Source organism: Alosa pseudoharengus, unplaced genomic scaffold, assembly GCF_046254945.1.
Source record: "Alosa pseudoharengus isolate Yale_2024_CS ecotype anadromous, Long Island Sound unplaced genomic scaffold, YU_APseudo_1.1 YU_APseudo_1.1_scf_2, whole genome shotgun sequence".
Taxonomy (NCBI): Eukaryota; Metazoa; Chordata; class Actinopteri; order Clupeiformes; family Clupeidae; genus Alosa; species Alosa pseudoharengus.
Genome location: NW_027468663.1, coordinates 49,290,452 through 49,309,164, shown reverse-complemented (window position 1 = coordinate 49,309,164; position 18,713 = coordinate 49,290,452). Strand labels below are relative to the sequence as shown.

The following is an 18,713-nucleotide window of genomic DNA, read 5'->3' as shown; positions in this document are numbered from 1 at the left end:
CACTATTTAAACCATTTATTTACATATAATACACTTCCTTTTTATCCTTTATACTTTTAAGAAATAACTCTGGACATTGTATGTCACATGACAATATTTACACATGAAAATGGAGGGCCCACGCTCCTCTAGTGAGAGGCCATATTTACAGTGCATGGTGCATTAGGACGTCCATGTTGCTCTTCTGCCCCCACAGGCAGGAGCTGGTACTACATCACTGGTCGTCATCAGCGTTTTAGTGCACAGGACAGGACAACAACCCCATTAAAAGCTGCTTTCCACACTAGTGTTATTCCAGCCATGTCAGTGAAAGCACACTGTAGCCACACAAATACACACACACACACATATACAAAGCTTACAGTATCTCTAAAAAAAAATAAAGCTTAAAAGTAATCTTTCAAAAGCATATGTCTTATAGAAAAATATGTGCCCTTTCCAGGAACGTAAAAACCCACAAAAATAATGGACACATTTCTATTGGGCTGCTTTCAAATGACACTCACATTATTTGTAATAGGGGATCTCTCCAACAGAGACTGTGAGAATCCCTTGTTGGCTGTACAGGCTAGACTGTTCCAAGGCACAATACTTCATGAACAATGACAACATGGCAGAAACACACCTAGAATTAACAGAGCTAAATGGACACTGGTGAAGAATGAGCTTCAGCTTGAGGAGCTAAAACAATCAGTTAACAACCACTGCAACCTCTTGCCTGAAAATGGCCATACCATTCTGAGGCATTGAGGCCTTAGGGTCATCATCAAAACAAAGAGACAAAGTGTGCTCTAAGACTGCTTGCCATTCTGCCTGCTTAACTGGTTTAACCAACCCAGTGGTTCACACAACAAGCAGTTCCATGTTGTTGGCTTGAACCATATTTGTCCAATATCATTTCTGCAGTGTTATCACCACCAACCATTCAAATGTGTTTTGTCTAAAAGTTTTGATAAAGCATGCAGCCTAAGCCTGTTCTGTAGTAGTTGGTATGATGCAGCATAAGGTCCTATGGCTTCAATCGCCACAGGTATAAACACAGTGAGTGACTTGGCACTATTGTCATTCATTTCAGCAAGGAGCAGCATATAATAAGTGTGCAGATAATAAACATTTACAGCAGTCGCAGGGGCTATGATCTAGCCCAGTTGGCATTACAAACAGATCAAGAACAGCCACGTGAGTCGCGCCAGTCTTTGAATCCAATGCAGACGAGGCCTGGTTTTGTTAGGAGGATGAAACAGTGGGACGTCCATCCAGCCTCCATCCTGCGCCCCCCAGTGCGGACTGAGGAGCGGCCAACTCCGGGCGTGACCAGGTGTGCAGCTCTGGCATGAGGGCACCAGACCACAGTGGACCCTCAGGCCTCTACCGACCAGTCTGGTTCCACCAGGCGAACCTGCTAACCCTGCGCTTTCCCAGTGGGCCCACAGCAGCCCCCCTGTCAATCAGTTGCACTCTCTTTCCGTTCACCACCTATGTGTGTGTGTGAGAGAGAGAGATGGAGAGAGATGGAGAGAGATGGAGAGAGATGGACTCATTGTAAAATAATAAACATGTCACATGTAGGGTTGGGACGGTATGGATTTTTTCTTACCGCAGTTGAAAAGCAAAAAATGACCACGATTTACCGCGATGTTACATTCATGACACTTATGCTACAGTTACAACTGAAGGCTACCACACTTTTTAATGGCTGCGTCAGGTTGTAACAAAGGTAGGCTAAATGTCACTATATTTTTAACAAACTGAAATTTTTTTTTTAATTCTGTTTCAACTTTCATGAAGTAAACATGTATGACTCCTTTCTGGCCAAATATCACAGCTTTCAAGTTGAAAGTCTTTGTGTAAATCGTGTTTGAATGGAGAGAATAAAAAAAGTGTTAGGATTTTGCCGGTTCTCTGCTACTCTCGCATTGTAGGCCTAAACACAAATGGAATATTGGAACATTGAAACACATGCGGAAGGTCAGGTTTGCTTCATCTTTTGATGATACATTTTGAAGTTTTGTTTAGAAAACCTGAATCCATGTCATAAGATGGTCTCTCACAAAACACATCAATACATTAAACACTACGTACACACGTGCATTTTTTTTCCTGCGGTGATGACGGTGACAAGCTCAGACCCTTAGTAGGCGTCACCTGACCGCGGTATTGCGGTAATGCAGTTACCGTCCCAGCCCTAGTCACATGTATACACATATCCATTACACCATCCACTTCAATTCACAAGCAATTGAATACACCTACATGCACTACTAGATAAATAACAATATTATCGATCCATATGATTTATATATGTATGGAGTCATGTTCATGCTCATAAGCAGTGAACTGCTGGAGGATTTCAGAAGAGAAAAGTTCAATGAAAGACGTGAGTAGATATGGGGCATGCCAATACAGCACACATCACCAGGAAGCGACCAATCACAATCACAGAGAGGTGTGATCTAGGGAGACGGGAAAACATGGCCTCAAATTCACACCACACGACGGAGCTTCTACAGACAAGAGAGATTCATACATCCCGTCAACCAACACACCCATTCTCTCTTCTGCTCCTTATACATACACTGGCAAAGGTCTCCGTCTCTCATGGTGGGTCGAAGCCATGCCAAACCCACAGGCAGGCACAGAGCAGTGCTACAATGCAGGCTCTGCTGTACCTGAGATTGAGGGGTGGAGGGAACGGGGTGGTGGCAGGGGGGGGGGGCATGAGGGTGGGGCGTGTGCCAGGGTGGTGAATCAGGAAGAGGTCAGAGCGGCATCTGAGATGTAGATGAGGAGAGGAAGAGAAAAAGCAGGAAAAGCAGGAGTGGAGAAAGAGGGGTTAGGAGTGCTGAGCATCGATACCTGCAGGGGTGAGCACCAGAGCCTGCAGGATGTCAGACAGGGAGATGACGCCCTCGATACACGAGCGCTCGTCCACCACCACCAGCCGATGCACCTGGAGAGGGTGGAGAGAAACAGACAAAAAGGGGAATAAGTAGTTTTCATGTTCTCATCATTTATTGGGAAAAGGCAAAATCACACATGTACAGACACAGCTCTGGTGGTGTCAAGTGCCAGGACAATGAAAAAAAAAATGGATTTAAGGTGTTGGACTGAATGAGTGTTTATGATCTCACCTCTGCTTTAACAATCCTGTTCACAATCGTGTCAAGGTTCTCAAGCTTGTTGCACTTGACCACACCCTCAAAGTACTGCGAACGATGCTTCAGAGCCTGGGTCACGGTCACATCTAAGTTGTTATAGGTTTTCTCTGCAGCCAGGTTCTACACACAGACAGGGAAGGGGAGAGGGAATGGGAGAGATAAATGGGTTAAGCACATGGATGAAGGACTATTCCTGCATAAACATGGAATTAACTGCAATTCAAAAGAGAGGAAAGACTTACAATGACGTCAAATTTGGAATAAATGTCGACCACCTTTCCTGTGAGAAGGAATAAGGTGCAATCAAGATGCAACATTACAACAGAAGAATCACATAATCTATTTGAAACATTACAACAGAAGAAGCACATAATCTATTTGAAACAGACATCAGCTACATCAACAAGAAGCTCTAGTGAAACAGATGGAAACCAGACGTTCCTACCTGACTCATCCACTACAGGTAGAGCTGACACCCTTCTCTCAACAAACAGGTTCAGAGCTTTGATGATGGGTGTGTTTGGGTGGATGAAGGCAATATTTGTGTAGGTGCCAATACCCATCTCACCTAACGTTTGCTTCATTAGGGCAGGCTTTGGCATCTCACACATCTGTGAGGAAACAAATATAGAAATCCATGCCATACACAAACAAAACACACAAATATGCAGATTGTAGCTATTGTATATCCATGGAAGTACACATACTGTCAACATCACTATGAATCCTTTGTGACACCAAGGTCTTTAGTTGTTTTTTTTAACCCAAGTAAAATTAAGACAACTTTTAAGAAACTCCCAACAGATCATTAAATGACTTCCCTCTGATACAATACAGCATGAATAATACAAGCAACTTCTAAATTTAGCTGTGAATGTGTCTCTCACTTACAAACAATTGCAGGAATTTCAGGACCCTCTTGTGTGTGAGGATATACAGGGCATTGCCCGTCACTGGGTCGATGATGGGCAGCCGATGGATTTTGTTTTTGATGAGTGAGTAGACAGCTTCAAACAAGCTGTGGAACATGAGCAGACAAAACGTCTTCAAATGGCCTTTGATGGCCGCTAGAGTCACAGTATACTACATAGCACAAAACAGATAGGCGCAGGAACAGCTGCATGCTGCGTTGGCAGAATTAATTTTCATTTCCTTGATTGTGTCAATATTGATCAGGACGTCCACATGTTGGGAGCCAAAGGCAAATAAAATGACTGGATGAGGAGAGCCAAAGGCAAACTACTGCTGACGGCTAACTGAGGTTGCTAACATACAGCATCCATTTTGACATGAAAATCCAAAAACTCATGCATGCAAAGCCTGTTGTCTATACTGGCTTCACACATACCAGCATTCAGACATTTGAAAATGATACAGATAAAAGATTAATAAAAGAAAAACATCCTACCTGGCCTCAGGTGATATACTGACAAATGGCTTGAACGTCTCTTGCAAGTACAGATCTGGAAGTAAAGAACAACTATTATGATCCCTATTTTTCAGTAAGTCACAGGGATGATTCCCATACATGGAGCCAAGTCCCAGAGTTTTATTTCCAAGGAAAATTCCATTGAAGTTCTCTTTTAGTGCTTAACTGAAAGTTTAAAATCAATGTTTAAAATATTTTATCATACTGTACTCATGTTCTGCTTACCTCTCCATGTTTCAATCTTATGCTCCTCTAATTCATATAGATGTACCTGTGAAATAAAAGTATACATACTATCACCATCACTATGAAGGACTCAACTAATCAACAGTAGACACTGACTGCTGACTTACCAGTGGTGACTTGTAGTATCTGTGCAGGATGATAATAAAGTCTGTGATGGTCAACATTCCTGATTACAAAAACAAGGCAAATCAATGTATAGCTATGGCAAATGGGTACCAGAAACAAACTTCAGGAAGACACTTGCTGTATACATTAATACAATTGAACTGAATTGTAGGAGCAAGGGACAATTGTTTTGTTCATGATAACTGATTACAACACTGCAATATTAACCAGATTAGTAAATCCAGCCTGTAGACTCATGGACATATATATCTATATGTTTTTAACTGAAGATGCCCCTACCCACAAAGCTCTGCTTTTTGGTCTCCCACAGTGGCGCTGCACGAACTCCATTGGCCACCAAAGCAAAGAACGCTTTCTTTACCTGATGGGTGTTAAAACAGGAGCAGAGGCAAAGGCAAGCTCATCATAAGCTCAAAGACACAGAACACTGAGCACAAACCATTCATACTTTTTCAGAGTGCACATTGTCCGTGTGTTGCATTAACTGAAAATTGTAGCGATCCTGCTACAAAACAGTGTTAGTTCTTTGGGGAGTGGTTTGTGGAATTGCCATGGGATTTAGTTGTTAGACTATTGGTTGATAAGGGAGACCAGGGGCTACCATGAGAATGGAAGAGGAGCCATTTGCTCATGCGGACAGTAAGCTTTAGTTTAGTTGGCCATCTGCTTAGATCATTTTGTTGTTTTCAGCACTCCTTCCAATCTGGGTTTAGTCTGTTATCAGAAGACAATAAATCTGTTCCTTGGGTCCAATGTTAACCAACACATCCTGATTACTGTGTTGGACTGTGAGGAAATTTGTAGTTGACTGGGCTTTAGGGTCACATTCTCAAAGCCAGCAGAGGTTAATACTTCTACATGATTACTGGTTAACCTGGGCACACCCAGTTTTATAGCCATACACCACCACTTCAAAGAGGCAACTACAGCCTTATTCCTGGGAAAGATTAACCATGCAATAGAGACTAACTTTGTACCGGCAAATTATCATAACATTGGTTGAATACCAACCTACAATGTTACCCTGTTACCATAAAGAAAGCAAATAGTGCTTTCTACAGCATTTTCTGGTTTGCCTTACAGTTTGCATCACTATTTCTTTATTTATATTGACAGGGAATATTCTCAAACTAATAACATACTAAACTAAACCAGGAAATCTGTTACATTTTTTGAAATCATAATTTAGAATGAGGTTTGACAAGAGCAGTATGGTAAAGTGTTAGAAACGATGTGATCAAAGATATTAGCACTTGCCTGTAGGGAAGTGTCAAAGACCACCAACTTCGAGCTTGTGGGAATGAGATCATAGCATTTATGAGACTTCATGAAATGCATGTACATGTCATTCTCTGGGTCCTTAGACACTGTGGGAACACACATTGCACAACAAAGTTAAACAGTATATATTATATCAGTAAATGTGAGGATGACTTCCAAGTTTGCCTTGCCTGAGTCAGGCGAGTGTAGGTTTAATGAGTTTAAATATCCATCAATAGTAGGCAATGTAACTCCATGATAGCCTATAACACCATTTGGACCAAGTTTCAATTAATTCGCCTAAGAATCGGATAATTCCATGCCGTTTCATTGTTTCATTAGTAGTGACCAATTCAATTCAAGCTTGGATGGCTGATGCCATGCCTCTTTGCTGCTTGGATAGGCAACACAATTTCTGGAAATATCTGCAGAGCATCATGTTTCAGTCTTACAATCGCCTGAAATTTGTTGCAATAGGCTAGGCTACTAAATATCGAGTTCTTTGATGTCGGCATTATTCTGGTTCCTTTTAGATTTCATTAAAAAAAAACGCAGGCTAAACACTGAAACATCTACAAAAGTTTATCGTGTTGTGTTTTCTACAAATAACTTCTTAGGAAGAATGATTACTGAAAAAACATGCTCACCTTCATCTTCAATTTCAAGTTTTTCCAGCATGCCTTCGGCTAATCCAGAGATCTGTGAATAAAGACAGGATTTAAATCACCAGCCTACCGAGTGAAGACTTCTTAACCTCGCGTTGACGACTCAAAGTGAAACCGGGAAACTTTTACCTAATTAGCTAACCGACAGGAAAAGAAAATGGGACAACTGTGTGATTCCTTCACGTAGCCCGCAGAAGAACAACTATGACTGAAGTTACGTTGAAGGGCAAGTGAAACTATTGCTCTTGTGCTCATTCATGTTTGCCCTTGCCCGTGTCCCCGCTGCAGTAGTTCACACAGGGACGCAAGCGAACCAACTCTCTGGGTAAAACATGCATCAGGCACAGGCACACCCCCAGAATGTAGGCTTGCTTACATAGGCCTACCGCAAGGCTGTGACAGGTTTCTAGCCCAAATCACCTGAACCCTCCTTCCGTAAACTATAGGTTATCTGCGTAATTCACAGCAACATCTACTAGGCCTACTACTAGGCTACACACAAATAAACCTTCTGAAAGTCATAGCCTAGAGTAGTTTGTTAACTACCACAGTCACGAGTGATTTTTAAAAAGTGGGTCCCCAGAAAAAAAGTTTGAGAAACACTGGCCTAGACCTATTTGCTGTTCAGTTCGTTTCCATGTCTAGCTTAATAATGAATCCCTTACAAAAAATACTACTACTACTACTACTAATAATAATAATAATAACAAAAAGACAAAAAAACTCAGTTTTCTGTGAATCAAAACTGTAGTGTTGGAGGAATTATTTGCAGCAGATTTGGTGTAACATGGCACAGACTGAAAAAAAAAACTGACCAGTGCTCAGTTTCAGAGCATTTAAGGGGCATGACATGTGAGGATACCAGGCAGTGCCCACTGCACTGACAACACCAGGAAAAGCCCACTCTTTCATGTCCCCATAGAGCCACAAAGCCTTCATCCCCACAGCAACCTCAGACACTGCAGGGTTTTTTCCCCCTTCCAGACTGCAGAGGTTCTCACCACTACTCGCTATCAATTTCTGTGACAGTAAACATGGCACCAGCCTTCCACACTTCACCACTGCCACCCTCTGGATTGCAAGGCAGTAAAACAAAGCAGATGAGTAGATGAGATTTTAATCTTCATGGGCAAAATGTGTTTCTGAGCCTGACTGAAATACTGCCAGCTGTGTAAGGACCCTCAGCCAGAGTGAGGTTAATAAGGAAGAAGGGTTTAAAGCAGGATGCCCCTGATGCCCACAGACACACATACACACAGACACAGACACACACACACACATAAAACAACGTCATTACAAATCATCTCATTTCAACATAGCTATGACTTTTTTTGGACTATCCATATTTCACCAATAATAATGTGGAAGCACAGTTTACTTAAAGAACAATGTTACGTAGTCTACACACTGAACCCCATCTCATCAGTTCGCTGTCAAGTCAGAGCAAATGCCTAAGTGGAGCACACATCTCATCAGACAAAATGCCGTGCTGCTAAACCTACATGAGCCAGTGGGGTGGACAGTGGTTAAATGAGCCCATCAGAGCCGGCGGCGTTTTGACTCAGCTTTGCATCAAGCCATTCAAGCTCAGCGGAGTCTTGATTACTATCCGGTCACAACAGTTTCTATGCCGTGTGTGTGTGTGTGTGTGTGTGTGTGTGTACTACTTAAACAAATACCTCCTGGTAAATTCACCTGAAAATGGTTTTATGTGAATAGGAGAAGACAACTGTATATGATCAACCCACAGGGACAATATTTTGTCTTTGGGCGACAGAGGATATGTTTTTCCTTGATCCATATTGGCTTGATCCATGTAGTATGTGGAAATGGCCTGACCTAAACCAGGAAATGAAACCTCAACACCCCACAGTCATGGTCATATCTCCAGACATATTATATAGAAGACAATGCCAAGTTCAGACATCCAAACATCAAACCAAAGCAAAGGGCAAAGTGTCTGTGGCTCACCTGTCGTGAGGTAGACTTGGAAACAGAGGCGAGGATGGGGGGCTTGGCGGAGGACAGGGGCTGGCTGTAGCGCAGGATGGACTCCGAGGGAGAGGAGGGGGAACGGGGCCGGGGCTTCACCCGCTCCGGGACTGGGCTCTGGGCGTCCACAGAGAACACCGGCGGGCTGGGCGTCTGGGTCGGTGTGCCTGGTGGAGAGGACAGGCCTGAGGCTGGGAGGACACAGAGGTTGCACCATGCAACATCATTGTTATACACAGAGACTAGGTTTTGAAGACAGCGATTAATAAGGGTTTACAGGGAACAGAGTAAGACATGTGGGGAACTGCACAATGTGTGTCCCACCAACAAAATACAGGACAATACAGATTCTAGAAAAGTTTGCTTTAAAGGTTGTATCAGTGATTGCAGACCCAAAAAAGGCCCAAGCATAAATTATCACATTCATCTAATCTTTCCTAACGATCCGCTAGCTGCCCGGCCCATAAGCAGGCCGTCAAAAAAACGCGCTGCACACAAAAACAATTGCTACCAACAAGTGTTGCCAACCACTCAAAGGCAAAATAAAGTGTTCCAACCAATAACCGACGAGATGCACGTTCAGGAGTTTCAATTGCACGGGAGGGAGGGGGAGGGAGTATCGAGCTAGCTCTCTGTTTTGTTTGAACGTCAACAAAAGTGACATTACCCTGCCATCGCTGATACAACCTTTAAGAACAACTTTGCTCTTGAAATTTCTCTATCGTGAATTGAAGGATTACTTTACCTTAACTGTAGAAGCTCTATCACAGACTAGCTCAAACTCAATGTAATATTTTGTCTCTTTTGATTTTGCAACTTTCAGTGGTAACAACTATCTTTGCCACTGCCATTTTCTGTCAGTTTCCCTTGTATGGCTGTTAACGCAGTGGCCTAGCCCTCGTATTGTTTTCATATTCTGCATACTCCCCTTGTCCTCACAGAAATTACCTGCTTTCACTAAACCTTGTAAATGAAGATGTTAGATTGACTTTGAAACTCCAAATCCATTCTGCATTTAGTAACAAGCTGTCACCCATCATAAACTTAATGTAAATCTGGGTGTGAGTATCATATACTCACTGGACAACATTCAGTTGAGTCGGTAATGTGTGTAGGTGAGTGAGTGTGTGTGTGTGTGTGTGTGTGTGTGTGTGTGTGTGTGTGGGGGGGGGGGGGGGGTAGATGTGTGCTTTTTTGTTTTGTTCATTTGTTTTGTGTTTTTGTGGTAGGCTGTGTGAATCATTTTACAACTGCCTGGTCAAAAAAAGTTGAGACAGGGCAAGTGTGACTGAAAAGAGAACGATTTAACAGATTTCTTGCATAACTGATCAACTCAAAAAAAACACAATGACTAAAAAATAGTCTACATTATGCAGTGAGGTACTTTAGGTAAAAGCTGCTGACCAAAACACTAAATGCATATAAAATGTGTGTTAATTAGTAGTAACTATAACGGCAGTGAACACAATATGAGTTCTATCAGGCTTCCCTCAGCGCTGGTTGTTCCTGGAATCCTGGCTATCTCCTGACATTTAGCAGCCTAATGCCATCTCTCTGCAGCCCGCTTCATTTCCGCCATGGTGGCGTCTTATTTTAGCCCTGGCTGCGGTTACACACATTCCACGGGAGCAGATAAGACACAGTGCAGCACACACATGCTAGTCCACTGCTGCTCTGCTGTATCGCCTGCCAAAAGCACCTCACACTTACAGTTACAGTGAGTGAGTGTGTGCGTGTGTGTGTGTGAGTGTGTGTGTGTGTGTGTCTGTGCGTGTGTGTGTGTGTGTGTGTGTGTCTGTGCATGTGTGTGTGTGTGTGTGTGTGTGTGTGTGTGTGTGTGTGTGTGTGTGTGCGCATGTGTGTGTGTGTGTGTGTGTGTGCGTGTGTGTGTGTGTGTGTGTGTGTGTGTGTGTGAGAGAGAGAAGAGGCATCACTGTCACACCAATGCGCTAACAACTGCTGACCGATATGGATCTGTCACAGTCCCTACACTGCCTGCAGTCGCACCTTGCAGGGTTCCAGTCTATAACTGTGGATTCATTTTGGCTCCCACAGAAAATCTATGACAAAAGTCGATTGGACTCTGGCATCAGACCAGCAACAAGAACACCTTTTGACAATGACATGATATCTTTGTATTGCCAAAGATTGTGCCAATGAGATTTTGGGAGATCCTACTTTTCAAGATCTATATGCAAATCTATATGCCCTGGAAAGTTATTTCAGTTGCAAGGTTGAGCTTTCAAAACTGAATAGGAACTAGGGATGGTATTACAACAATCCAAACATCAATAAACACTTGAGACGCACCGGAGCTGTCAACCGAGTCCACTGGCATTTGAGGAACAAGTCATTAATATGCCTAGCACATGTGGCCTTGATCTTATTTAGCAAACAGCAAATGTCATGGTTGTGCTGAAAGGAAAGGGAGGGGGGGGCAGTCATCTGTAGGGGTGGCAGGGGCTATTGGGGCAACTGTAGGGGTGGCAGGGGCTATTGGGGCAACTGAGTCTGAGAGAGAGAGAGAGAGAGAGAGAGAGAGAGAGAGAGAGAGAGCGAGAGAGAGGGGCATGCAGGGAGTTGGAACCAGGTATCCCCCACTGGTGTGATATGCATATGAGAGAAAGAGAGAGAGCAACATAGTGTTAAAAAAGGAGGACTAGTGAGACAAATCCAGAGATACAGTATACTTAATATTTATACGATGGGAAAGAAGAAGAGAGAAAGGAGGAGAGGGCGTGTAGTCAGGGACAGACATGTCAGTAATATCCTCTAATCTAAAGGACTGCCAGTAAATAAGCATCAACAGTGTGTGACCCACTGGTCACCGGATCCACCCAACAACCTGCTTTAACCCCTGACACCAGAACCTTACCCTTAGGGAAGTAGGCCAGTGAAAGGCAAGACCCCCCCCCCACTTCGACCTATCTGAGTCAGGGGCTTGTGACTATGTTCTACCCCTGTCATGCGCTGGACATCTGACAGAGAGACAGAGGCAGGGTGCTGAGAGAGGGGCTCCCTGACTCGGGGCTTGGGGTCACAGCCAGTCCCAATTAGGAGTTGTCAGGTCCACAGCCAAGTGGCCCCGACATACTTTGCAGTGTGTAGATCCCATGCCTGGTCCACTACAGTATTCCCCCCAACCCACCCCCCACTGAGGAACTCCTGGCAGGCTGGCACAGTACAGTTTGGCAGATGAGTCAAAATGCACACACAGAATTGTAAATGTATGGTTTGAAATACAACCGCTAGTGGAAATTATTAGCCTTGTTGAACCCAGACAAACTCTGTCTGGAGACTGTCCATTTGAAGCCATGTCTGAGTCACCAATAATCCAGGAACCAATCACAACCGCTTATCCTGCATGGGGCGGCTTTATATGATGGCAGACAGTGCAGTACAGGCTTGTGCAAAATTCAGAATTTAATTGAGAATGACTCCTAAATTCCAATTTAATTCTTGAATTTGAATTGAGGTCCAAAATAGGATGTAGAATTACAATTTGAATTAGAATTACAATTTAACTTAAAGGAAGTAGAATTGAAATTCAACACAATTTAAGGGTAGTGCTTAACAATGAAGCTTCACAGTATATGTCAGATATGATTGCATCAAACACACAACTTATAAATTAAAAACAGTAACCAATTACATTTCCAAAGTAATCTTCTCAAAACTGAATGTATGTGAGATTCAACACATTCTTTCTGTTCTGTGGAATTGCTTTGAAATGCCATGAATTTAATTTCACTTCCTGTCATTCCAATTCCAATTCAAATACTGATGCAGATAATTTTGTATGACTGTTTCTAGCCCCAGACTAGATGGAGACTTAGCTACATTTACATTTAGAGAGTACTCTCTCTCTTCCTTTGATGTATTCAATGCATATGTAGGTGTGAAATGCCACCGGCTGGGCACCATTTGCTCATACCATCTGTTCACAATCTCCTTTGTTCTGTCTTTGGGTTACACAAAGACCTTAGGGTTTGGGTCATTCCACGTCAATTGAACCAGGGCCCACGCACTTAGGTCTCAAAAAATTCTGAAAAAATTACCAGGTGTACCTATGTTACCCAGGAGACACACTGTAAAATTACTCTTAGGTAAGATCAATACTTTCCAAGATACGGACAGTTTTACAGAGGGAGGGGGGTGTCGATTTTGGTCGGCCTCTTTTTTTTTGTCAAAGTTCACAAGCCCACAGCGCAAGAACTAAACCATGTAGGAGGCTCAAATTTTGCATGCTGGTACATAAATAAGAATAGTATGTAGCAAAATCGTCACGTTTGGTCTGGATAATCCTGCATGGTCATAGCTGTCCCTCAAAGTTGATACAAGTTTTATTAGAGTTTTTGGCTGGGCTCTGTTTAGGCCTTCAGAAGACATATTTGTACTCAACATAGACTCTTGATTTATTTTCCTTACTGAGATAAGTAGAAACACTCTCACAAAAAGCAATGAACAGAAAATAAATTCCTTCAGGGTCTGAACAGCAAACCTTACAAGTCTGAAAAATAATTTTGGTTCTCATTTTCAGAGCACCCAAACACCTTGTGGGAATATGCAAAGATTTTTTTTTATATTTTTTTCTTTATTCTCCATGAGCCTTTCTTTTTAAAAACACCAAATTTGACTTGTCTTATGCAAATCTTTCTTTTTCACTTTCCACCCTGAACATGGGCAAAATGCACCATTGAGATTGATATGAAGGGTCCCCATTCCCATTCTCAATCTCAATTGTAGCTTTACAAGTAGGTCAGTGTGATAATATTTATAGTAAAGTGATAATATTTATAGTAAAGTGATATTTCATGATATTTCATGCTCTACCATTAGATAACTGAAGCTACTGCTAGAGTAGTCACAACGTTTTTAACACAACAATGTGATATATAGACCATAAATTGTGGCATGAATATCTTTAAATTGTATAGCCTTTAGCCATTACATGCATTGCAATTGCAATGGCACAAGATATCACATAAATACTCAATTTCCACTTGGCAGAAGTGCCCTCGGGGGCTCAGATACAGGTCTCTAAAGTACTTTGGCAAAAGTTTCATATCCGCAGATTGTTAACAAGAATGTGAATTTCCTCTGAATTGTAACTGTTATATCCCTGTGCTATCATCTGGGGCGAAACTGGGTCATGCTCCCATGCCACAGCTAAACCACACAGAATAAGGGGCTCGGCTGATTTTGGCTGCTCATCTCCTAAATCACATGCCCATCTGACACCAGAGTCTCGCTCAGAGCAGCGGACTGCTCCAACACAAGTGATGAGCAAAGGGGAAGTGCCGTAAAGAAATCAACACGAGCATCTGCTGACAGCTCAGTCTAGCTTGGCACGCTGTCGGAGGTGGCCTGACCGATTAGGACACCACAGCCTTGGGAGCATGCAAAGCACCACAGCTGCAGCATTACAAATGTAAGATCACATTTGCATTAGAGAACATAGCCATGCTATTTAGTGGGGAAAACTATGGGAATGCCATAGGGAGGATGCATCTGAAACCAGCCATAAACAGCTCCGACAGAAATAAAGTATTCTTCTGTTCCATTTTTAGCTTTACAATGAAACACAAATAAATGAAAAACAAAGTGCATTCACATCTTTTACACACAATTGCACAGAGGTAAGCTCAATCAGAGTCAACTATTTTAATTCTGTCCCTCACTGTGAGACCAAAAGACCTTCTCTAGAGTAGGGGTAAACAATGAAATACCCATTCTCAGAGTCATACTGTAAGGATATACCAGCAGGGCTTAAATTTCACTGCGGGATTGCGGGTATTGCGCATAATTTGTTCAAGTCCCGCAACTCTAGCCATCATAATGCGAGAAATTCCCGCATATGTTACTGAATGTGTGTGTGTGTGTGTTGTCTGTATGCTACTGTGACCTTGAATTTCCCCTAGGGATCAATAAAGTATATCTATCTATCTATCTATCTATCTACACTTTTACAGCCTGTCTGATGACGTTAATATAATCATGAAGTGGCGTGAATGCGGTGCTATTGACCGGACGGATCAACTACCGAGTTGAATTGAACATAGCCTGTTCAATTCAACTCATGCAGACGCAGACACACAAATTGCATCCACATATCCTTATGCACTATGCACAACTTTTATTCACTAGCGACTAGCCTAAAACCGTCAGGCTGAAGGGAGGCTAATTACGCTCACGTATTTCTGAAAGTGACAGGCACTCAATTACACCTACTCATCACCCATAGATATACCGGTATATACTGACAGTATATATATCTATGCTCATCACCAATGTGCACTCAATTAGACCTACACACCACATTAAAGATATGCCTAAGTGTTAAAGTTTAAACGTCAATATAAAGCTTTCAAATGACTAAATATGTTTAGCTACTAGTAATTACTAGTAAAATGCTATACATTAAAAAAAACATTATTAACTAATGATCTAGGATGTCCACTGTTGTGAATGATCCCACTACAGTATATATTACTGATGACATCAGGGTGGTGGGGGCCCCAAAATCAAACACATTTTTTAAAAAGTATCGAAGAAGTATCGAAATCGCAATTATTGACTTGGTATCAGAATCGAACCCCCCCCCCCCCAAACTGTGTAAATCCCCCCTATTTTGAAAAATGAATTTTAAGCCCTGACCAGTGATTCAACACTACTGTGCCTTTCTATTGAACAACCTAGCTGTGCTGTATTGCACTGTACTGTCCTTTACTGCACTACACTTCAGTCAGGCCAGCTAAGACGGGTGGATATTACTATGATGGGCTCTTTTGTTGCTGTACCGGGCAGGCCATGGGGCTCTGACTGGCGTCTGGCCATCAAGCGCTCCTCCTCCTTGCGCTTCTTGCTCCGTCGCAGACTGCCGAACCTCTTCATCTGGAGACACGAACTCTGTGCTGAGGCTGAAGATGGAGCATGCCCTTTGGGTCAAGAGAAGAGGACTGGGACGACAGGGGCCGGAGGAGAGCTCCAGGAACGTCCCCACTTTTAGGTGTTACACCTACGCACGAGGAGGTGGCATGAACACTGACGGTGGTGTCTTCAAGAGACTGGGTGTGGGAACAGAGATTTACATGGGAATAGTCGTTTTCTAACACTCAGTGAAGAGTAAAAATGTCCTGTTTTAACACACAGAATTAAGCTACTCACACAGGATGTGTCTCATTTCTATGCCTTTTCAATATCTGTGTTGGGTTCAATATGCCTCTTCAGAAATGGCACGAGCATCTATGGCTCTCGAAGCAATGTCTCAGGACTTTCTGCTCAAATCAGAGGTCACCGGAGATCGTTGTGAGCCAATAACGATTACAATAAGCACACGGCACAAGCCACCTTGGATGCCAGCAGGCCCATCAATCAGTAGTCATAACATACCACAGCTAAGCCGCGTCCTTGTGACTATGGCCCAGATCTTGGCGCTCACACGGTCATCCAAAGGCACAGCAGAACAGGAACATGGGCAGTGTGGCCAAAGTGAGGGCATGACGAAAAACAAGTCAGCGAAAATTGTCCTCATGTCCTTGGCAAACACCATCTTCCATAAGCGGACATCTCACACGTCTTCGAGGTGTCTTCCCACTGGGTGGTCAGGCTGAGCTGGGATTGTGCTGGGCACTGATGCCGCACCGGGAGCATGAGTCTGTTCCCTTGAGTGCTGGCTCCTCTCCCTCCCTCTGCCTCCCTGTGCGCTGTGGTGGGAATCCCAGGAGAGTGTGCGCGGAAAAATCAGGTCAGGTGCAGCTGTGTGTCTCTTTAAAATAGCCTGCATGACAGGACTGTGTAAGAGGAGAGCAGCCAGCCCGGATGAAGACCCCTCATTGGCCTGGTCCACTGAAGTCGCCACCCACATCCTGCCCACTGCCAAATAATTTGCATAAAGGCATTTCTAGTTCAGTTCACTGAGGCTTCAGTTCTTCATTCAACACATACACACACTCCACCACTAATTATATAATCAGTTCAGACCAACAGAATACTAGATCAACCGTATCATTACTGTATGCGGATGATAATCTCTATGGTCGTATTCTAGTAGCTGGCAAAGTGACTACACAAACCCCCACTCCTCTGTTACTGATCTTCACCATTCACCCATCACAGTCCAGCTTGGTCCAGTAGAACTAGGTGTGAACCCATGACACCTCGGGTCTCTCGTTGTCTCGTGGTCACTCCTTAGGAGTGTGACCTTTAACAGTGCTGAGGCCGCCTCAGCTGACAGTGGGGCACCCGCGACCCCATGTCCTCATGACCGGCGACAACCCCGTCATTGTGCTTCATGCCAAAATCCCCCCCCCCCCCCCAAAATGACACTCTCTCTCTCCCCTCACCTGCCATCTCTGGTTTTAGCTGCACACACTGACATCTACACTGCAGGGTTCTGATGAAGCAGAAGATGGATCTGGAATGATATCACAACAAGGCCATATAGTATAGCAGAAAGATTTGCCAACCAAGGTAGTAGTAGTAAAAGTGTAATCATATGGCTAAATAAAAAAGTCAGTTTTACATGCTCAAAAAAAAGATGCAATTCTAGCACTTTAACTCCAAAATACATACAATACATACATCATTCATATAAAAAAAGTGATCAGATTGCAATCATCTCACACATGATTTACCATTGTCAGCACACCACACTAGAAATTACCAATATTGCCTCCTGGTGGCCAGTGTAGATATCTATCCATCTATCCTTCTAACATTAGTGTGTTTTGGGAAAATATGTTTAGACAAATGAACCCCACCATCCATCAGATCAAGAAAATTGAGCCTTTTGTCTGAGAGTATGGATGTAGCGGTCGGAGTCTGACGTATCAGACATCAACCCCCGTTTGCTCCAAGAAAACAGTCGGTCAGGAAACACACACAAACTCCCACCACAACTATTTTAGAAAACCTTCCGGAAACATGGCATCCACCCAGGGCTTTGAGAGTGGAGCTTTGGTGGGGTTAAGGCGACCAGCTCCTCATTAAAGGAAACACTGCTTACCAAAGCCTTGTTTATTAGAAAAATGCCAATGCCAAAAGAGATCACCTTGTAACTGCATTGGAAAATGACTCATGTGTTCACTAAGGATCTGCAATGAAATTCTCCTTTTCCTAAAAGCACTGAATTAAGACAGGGAGTAAAGAACAGACTCAAAATTAAAAAGAACTTTCAAGATTATATAAATATTTAAGATCATGTTCAATTCTGAAGAATTGTATACACAAGAAAAAACTATTACCCCATCTATTGCCCAAGTGTTAGCATGCAAGACAAACGGGCTCTTTATCCATCATAATTGTACCATACAACGTTTCAGTGCTATTTTTGCTTATTCATTGGTTATATCATAATTAAGGGGAAATGATAGACTCAGGAATATTAGGTAGGCCCTACAGAGGACTTCCATGAATTAATATCAAGTAACAACTTGGCTTGAGAGGGTACTGGAGAGAGCCAAAAAGAGGCATGTAATACAAAGCCCTATTGTTTTCCCCCCACTTATTACATTTTTTGGAGAACCTGTTAATTGAGAACTGTGTTTAGCAAAGAGGAGGAAGCAGTCCTCTCATCTATTTGTAAATCCTGCTGGAGCCACCAAGCTGGTGGAGAGATGCTGCAGCACAGATAACCAGAGAGGGCACAGCACACAAACAAGCTTTCACAACCCCTAGGTTTGTTGGGCTATTTTTTGATTTGGTAAGATGCAATCGCAACTTCGCTATCTCACATGTCAAGCGCACATGTCATATTTCCTGGCCACAGCGTTGTGCTGCTGTTTCTAGTGCCAGACAGAAGTACACAAGCAAACTGATCTTGTCATAGTTGTTAGC

The 18,713-nt window shown here is 43.0% G+C and overlaps 1 protein-coding gene across 3 annotated transcripts in view; it reads right to left on the bottom strand.

Annotated features, from left to right (window-relative positions):
* LOC143134737 (5'-AMP-activated protein kinase subunit gamma-2-like) overlaps window positions 1-18,713 on the bottom strand; it is a 28,504-nt gene continuing 9,791 nt past the window's right edge. Inside the window, exons 1-14 of one of the 3 annotated variants that reach the window (XM_076295348.1) lie at window positions 15,677-17,163; window positions 8,856-9,067; window positions 6,867-6,918; window positions 6,217-6,326; window positions 5,239-5,320; window positions 4,941-4,999; window positions 4,813-4,858; window positions 4,567-4,621; window positions 4,050-4,176; window positions 3,604-3,769; window positions 3,401-3,438; window positions 3,132-3,278; window positions 2,857-2,950; window positions 1-1,476 (exon numbers count right to left, since the gene is read on the bottom strand). In XM_076295348.1, coding sequence (XP_076151463.1) covers window positions 1,445-1,476; window positions 2,857-2,950; window positions 3,132-3,278; window positions 3,401-3,438; window positions 3,604-3,769; window positions 4,050-4,176; window positions 4,567-4,621; window positions 4,813-4,858; window positions 4,941-4,999; window positions 5,239-5,320; window positions 6,217-6,326; window positions 6,867-6,918; window positions 8,856-9,067; window positions 15,677-15,770 — 1,314 coding nt within the window. In that variant the 5' untranslated portion in view covers window positions 15,771-17,163 and the 3' untranslated portion in view covers window positions 1-1,444. Of the gene's footprint in view, window positions 1,477-2,856; window positions 2,951-3,131; window positions 3,279-3,400; window positions 3,439-3,603; window positions 3,770-4,049; window positions 4,177-4,566; window positions 4,622-4,812; window positions 4,859-4,940; window positions 5,000-5,238; window positions 5,321-6,216; window positions 6,327-6,866; window positions 6,919-7,013; window positions 7,938-8,855; window positions 9,068-15,676; window positions 17,164-18,713 lie in introns of those variants that run through there. The other 2 variants (XM_076295347.1, XM_076295350.1) reach the window with 2 other exon arrangements.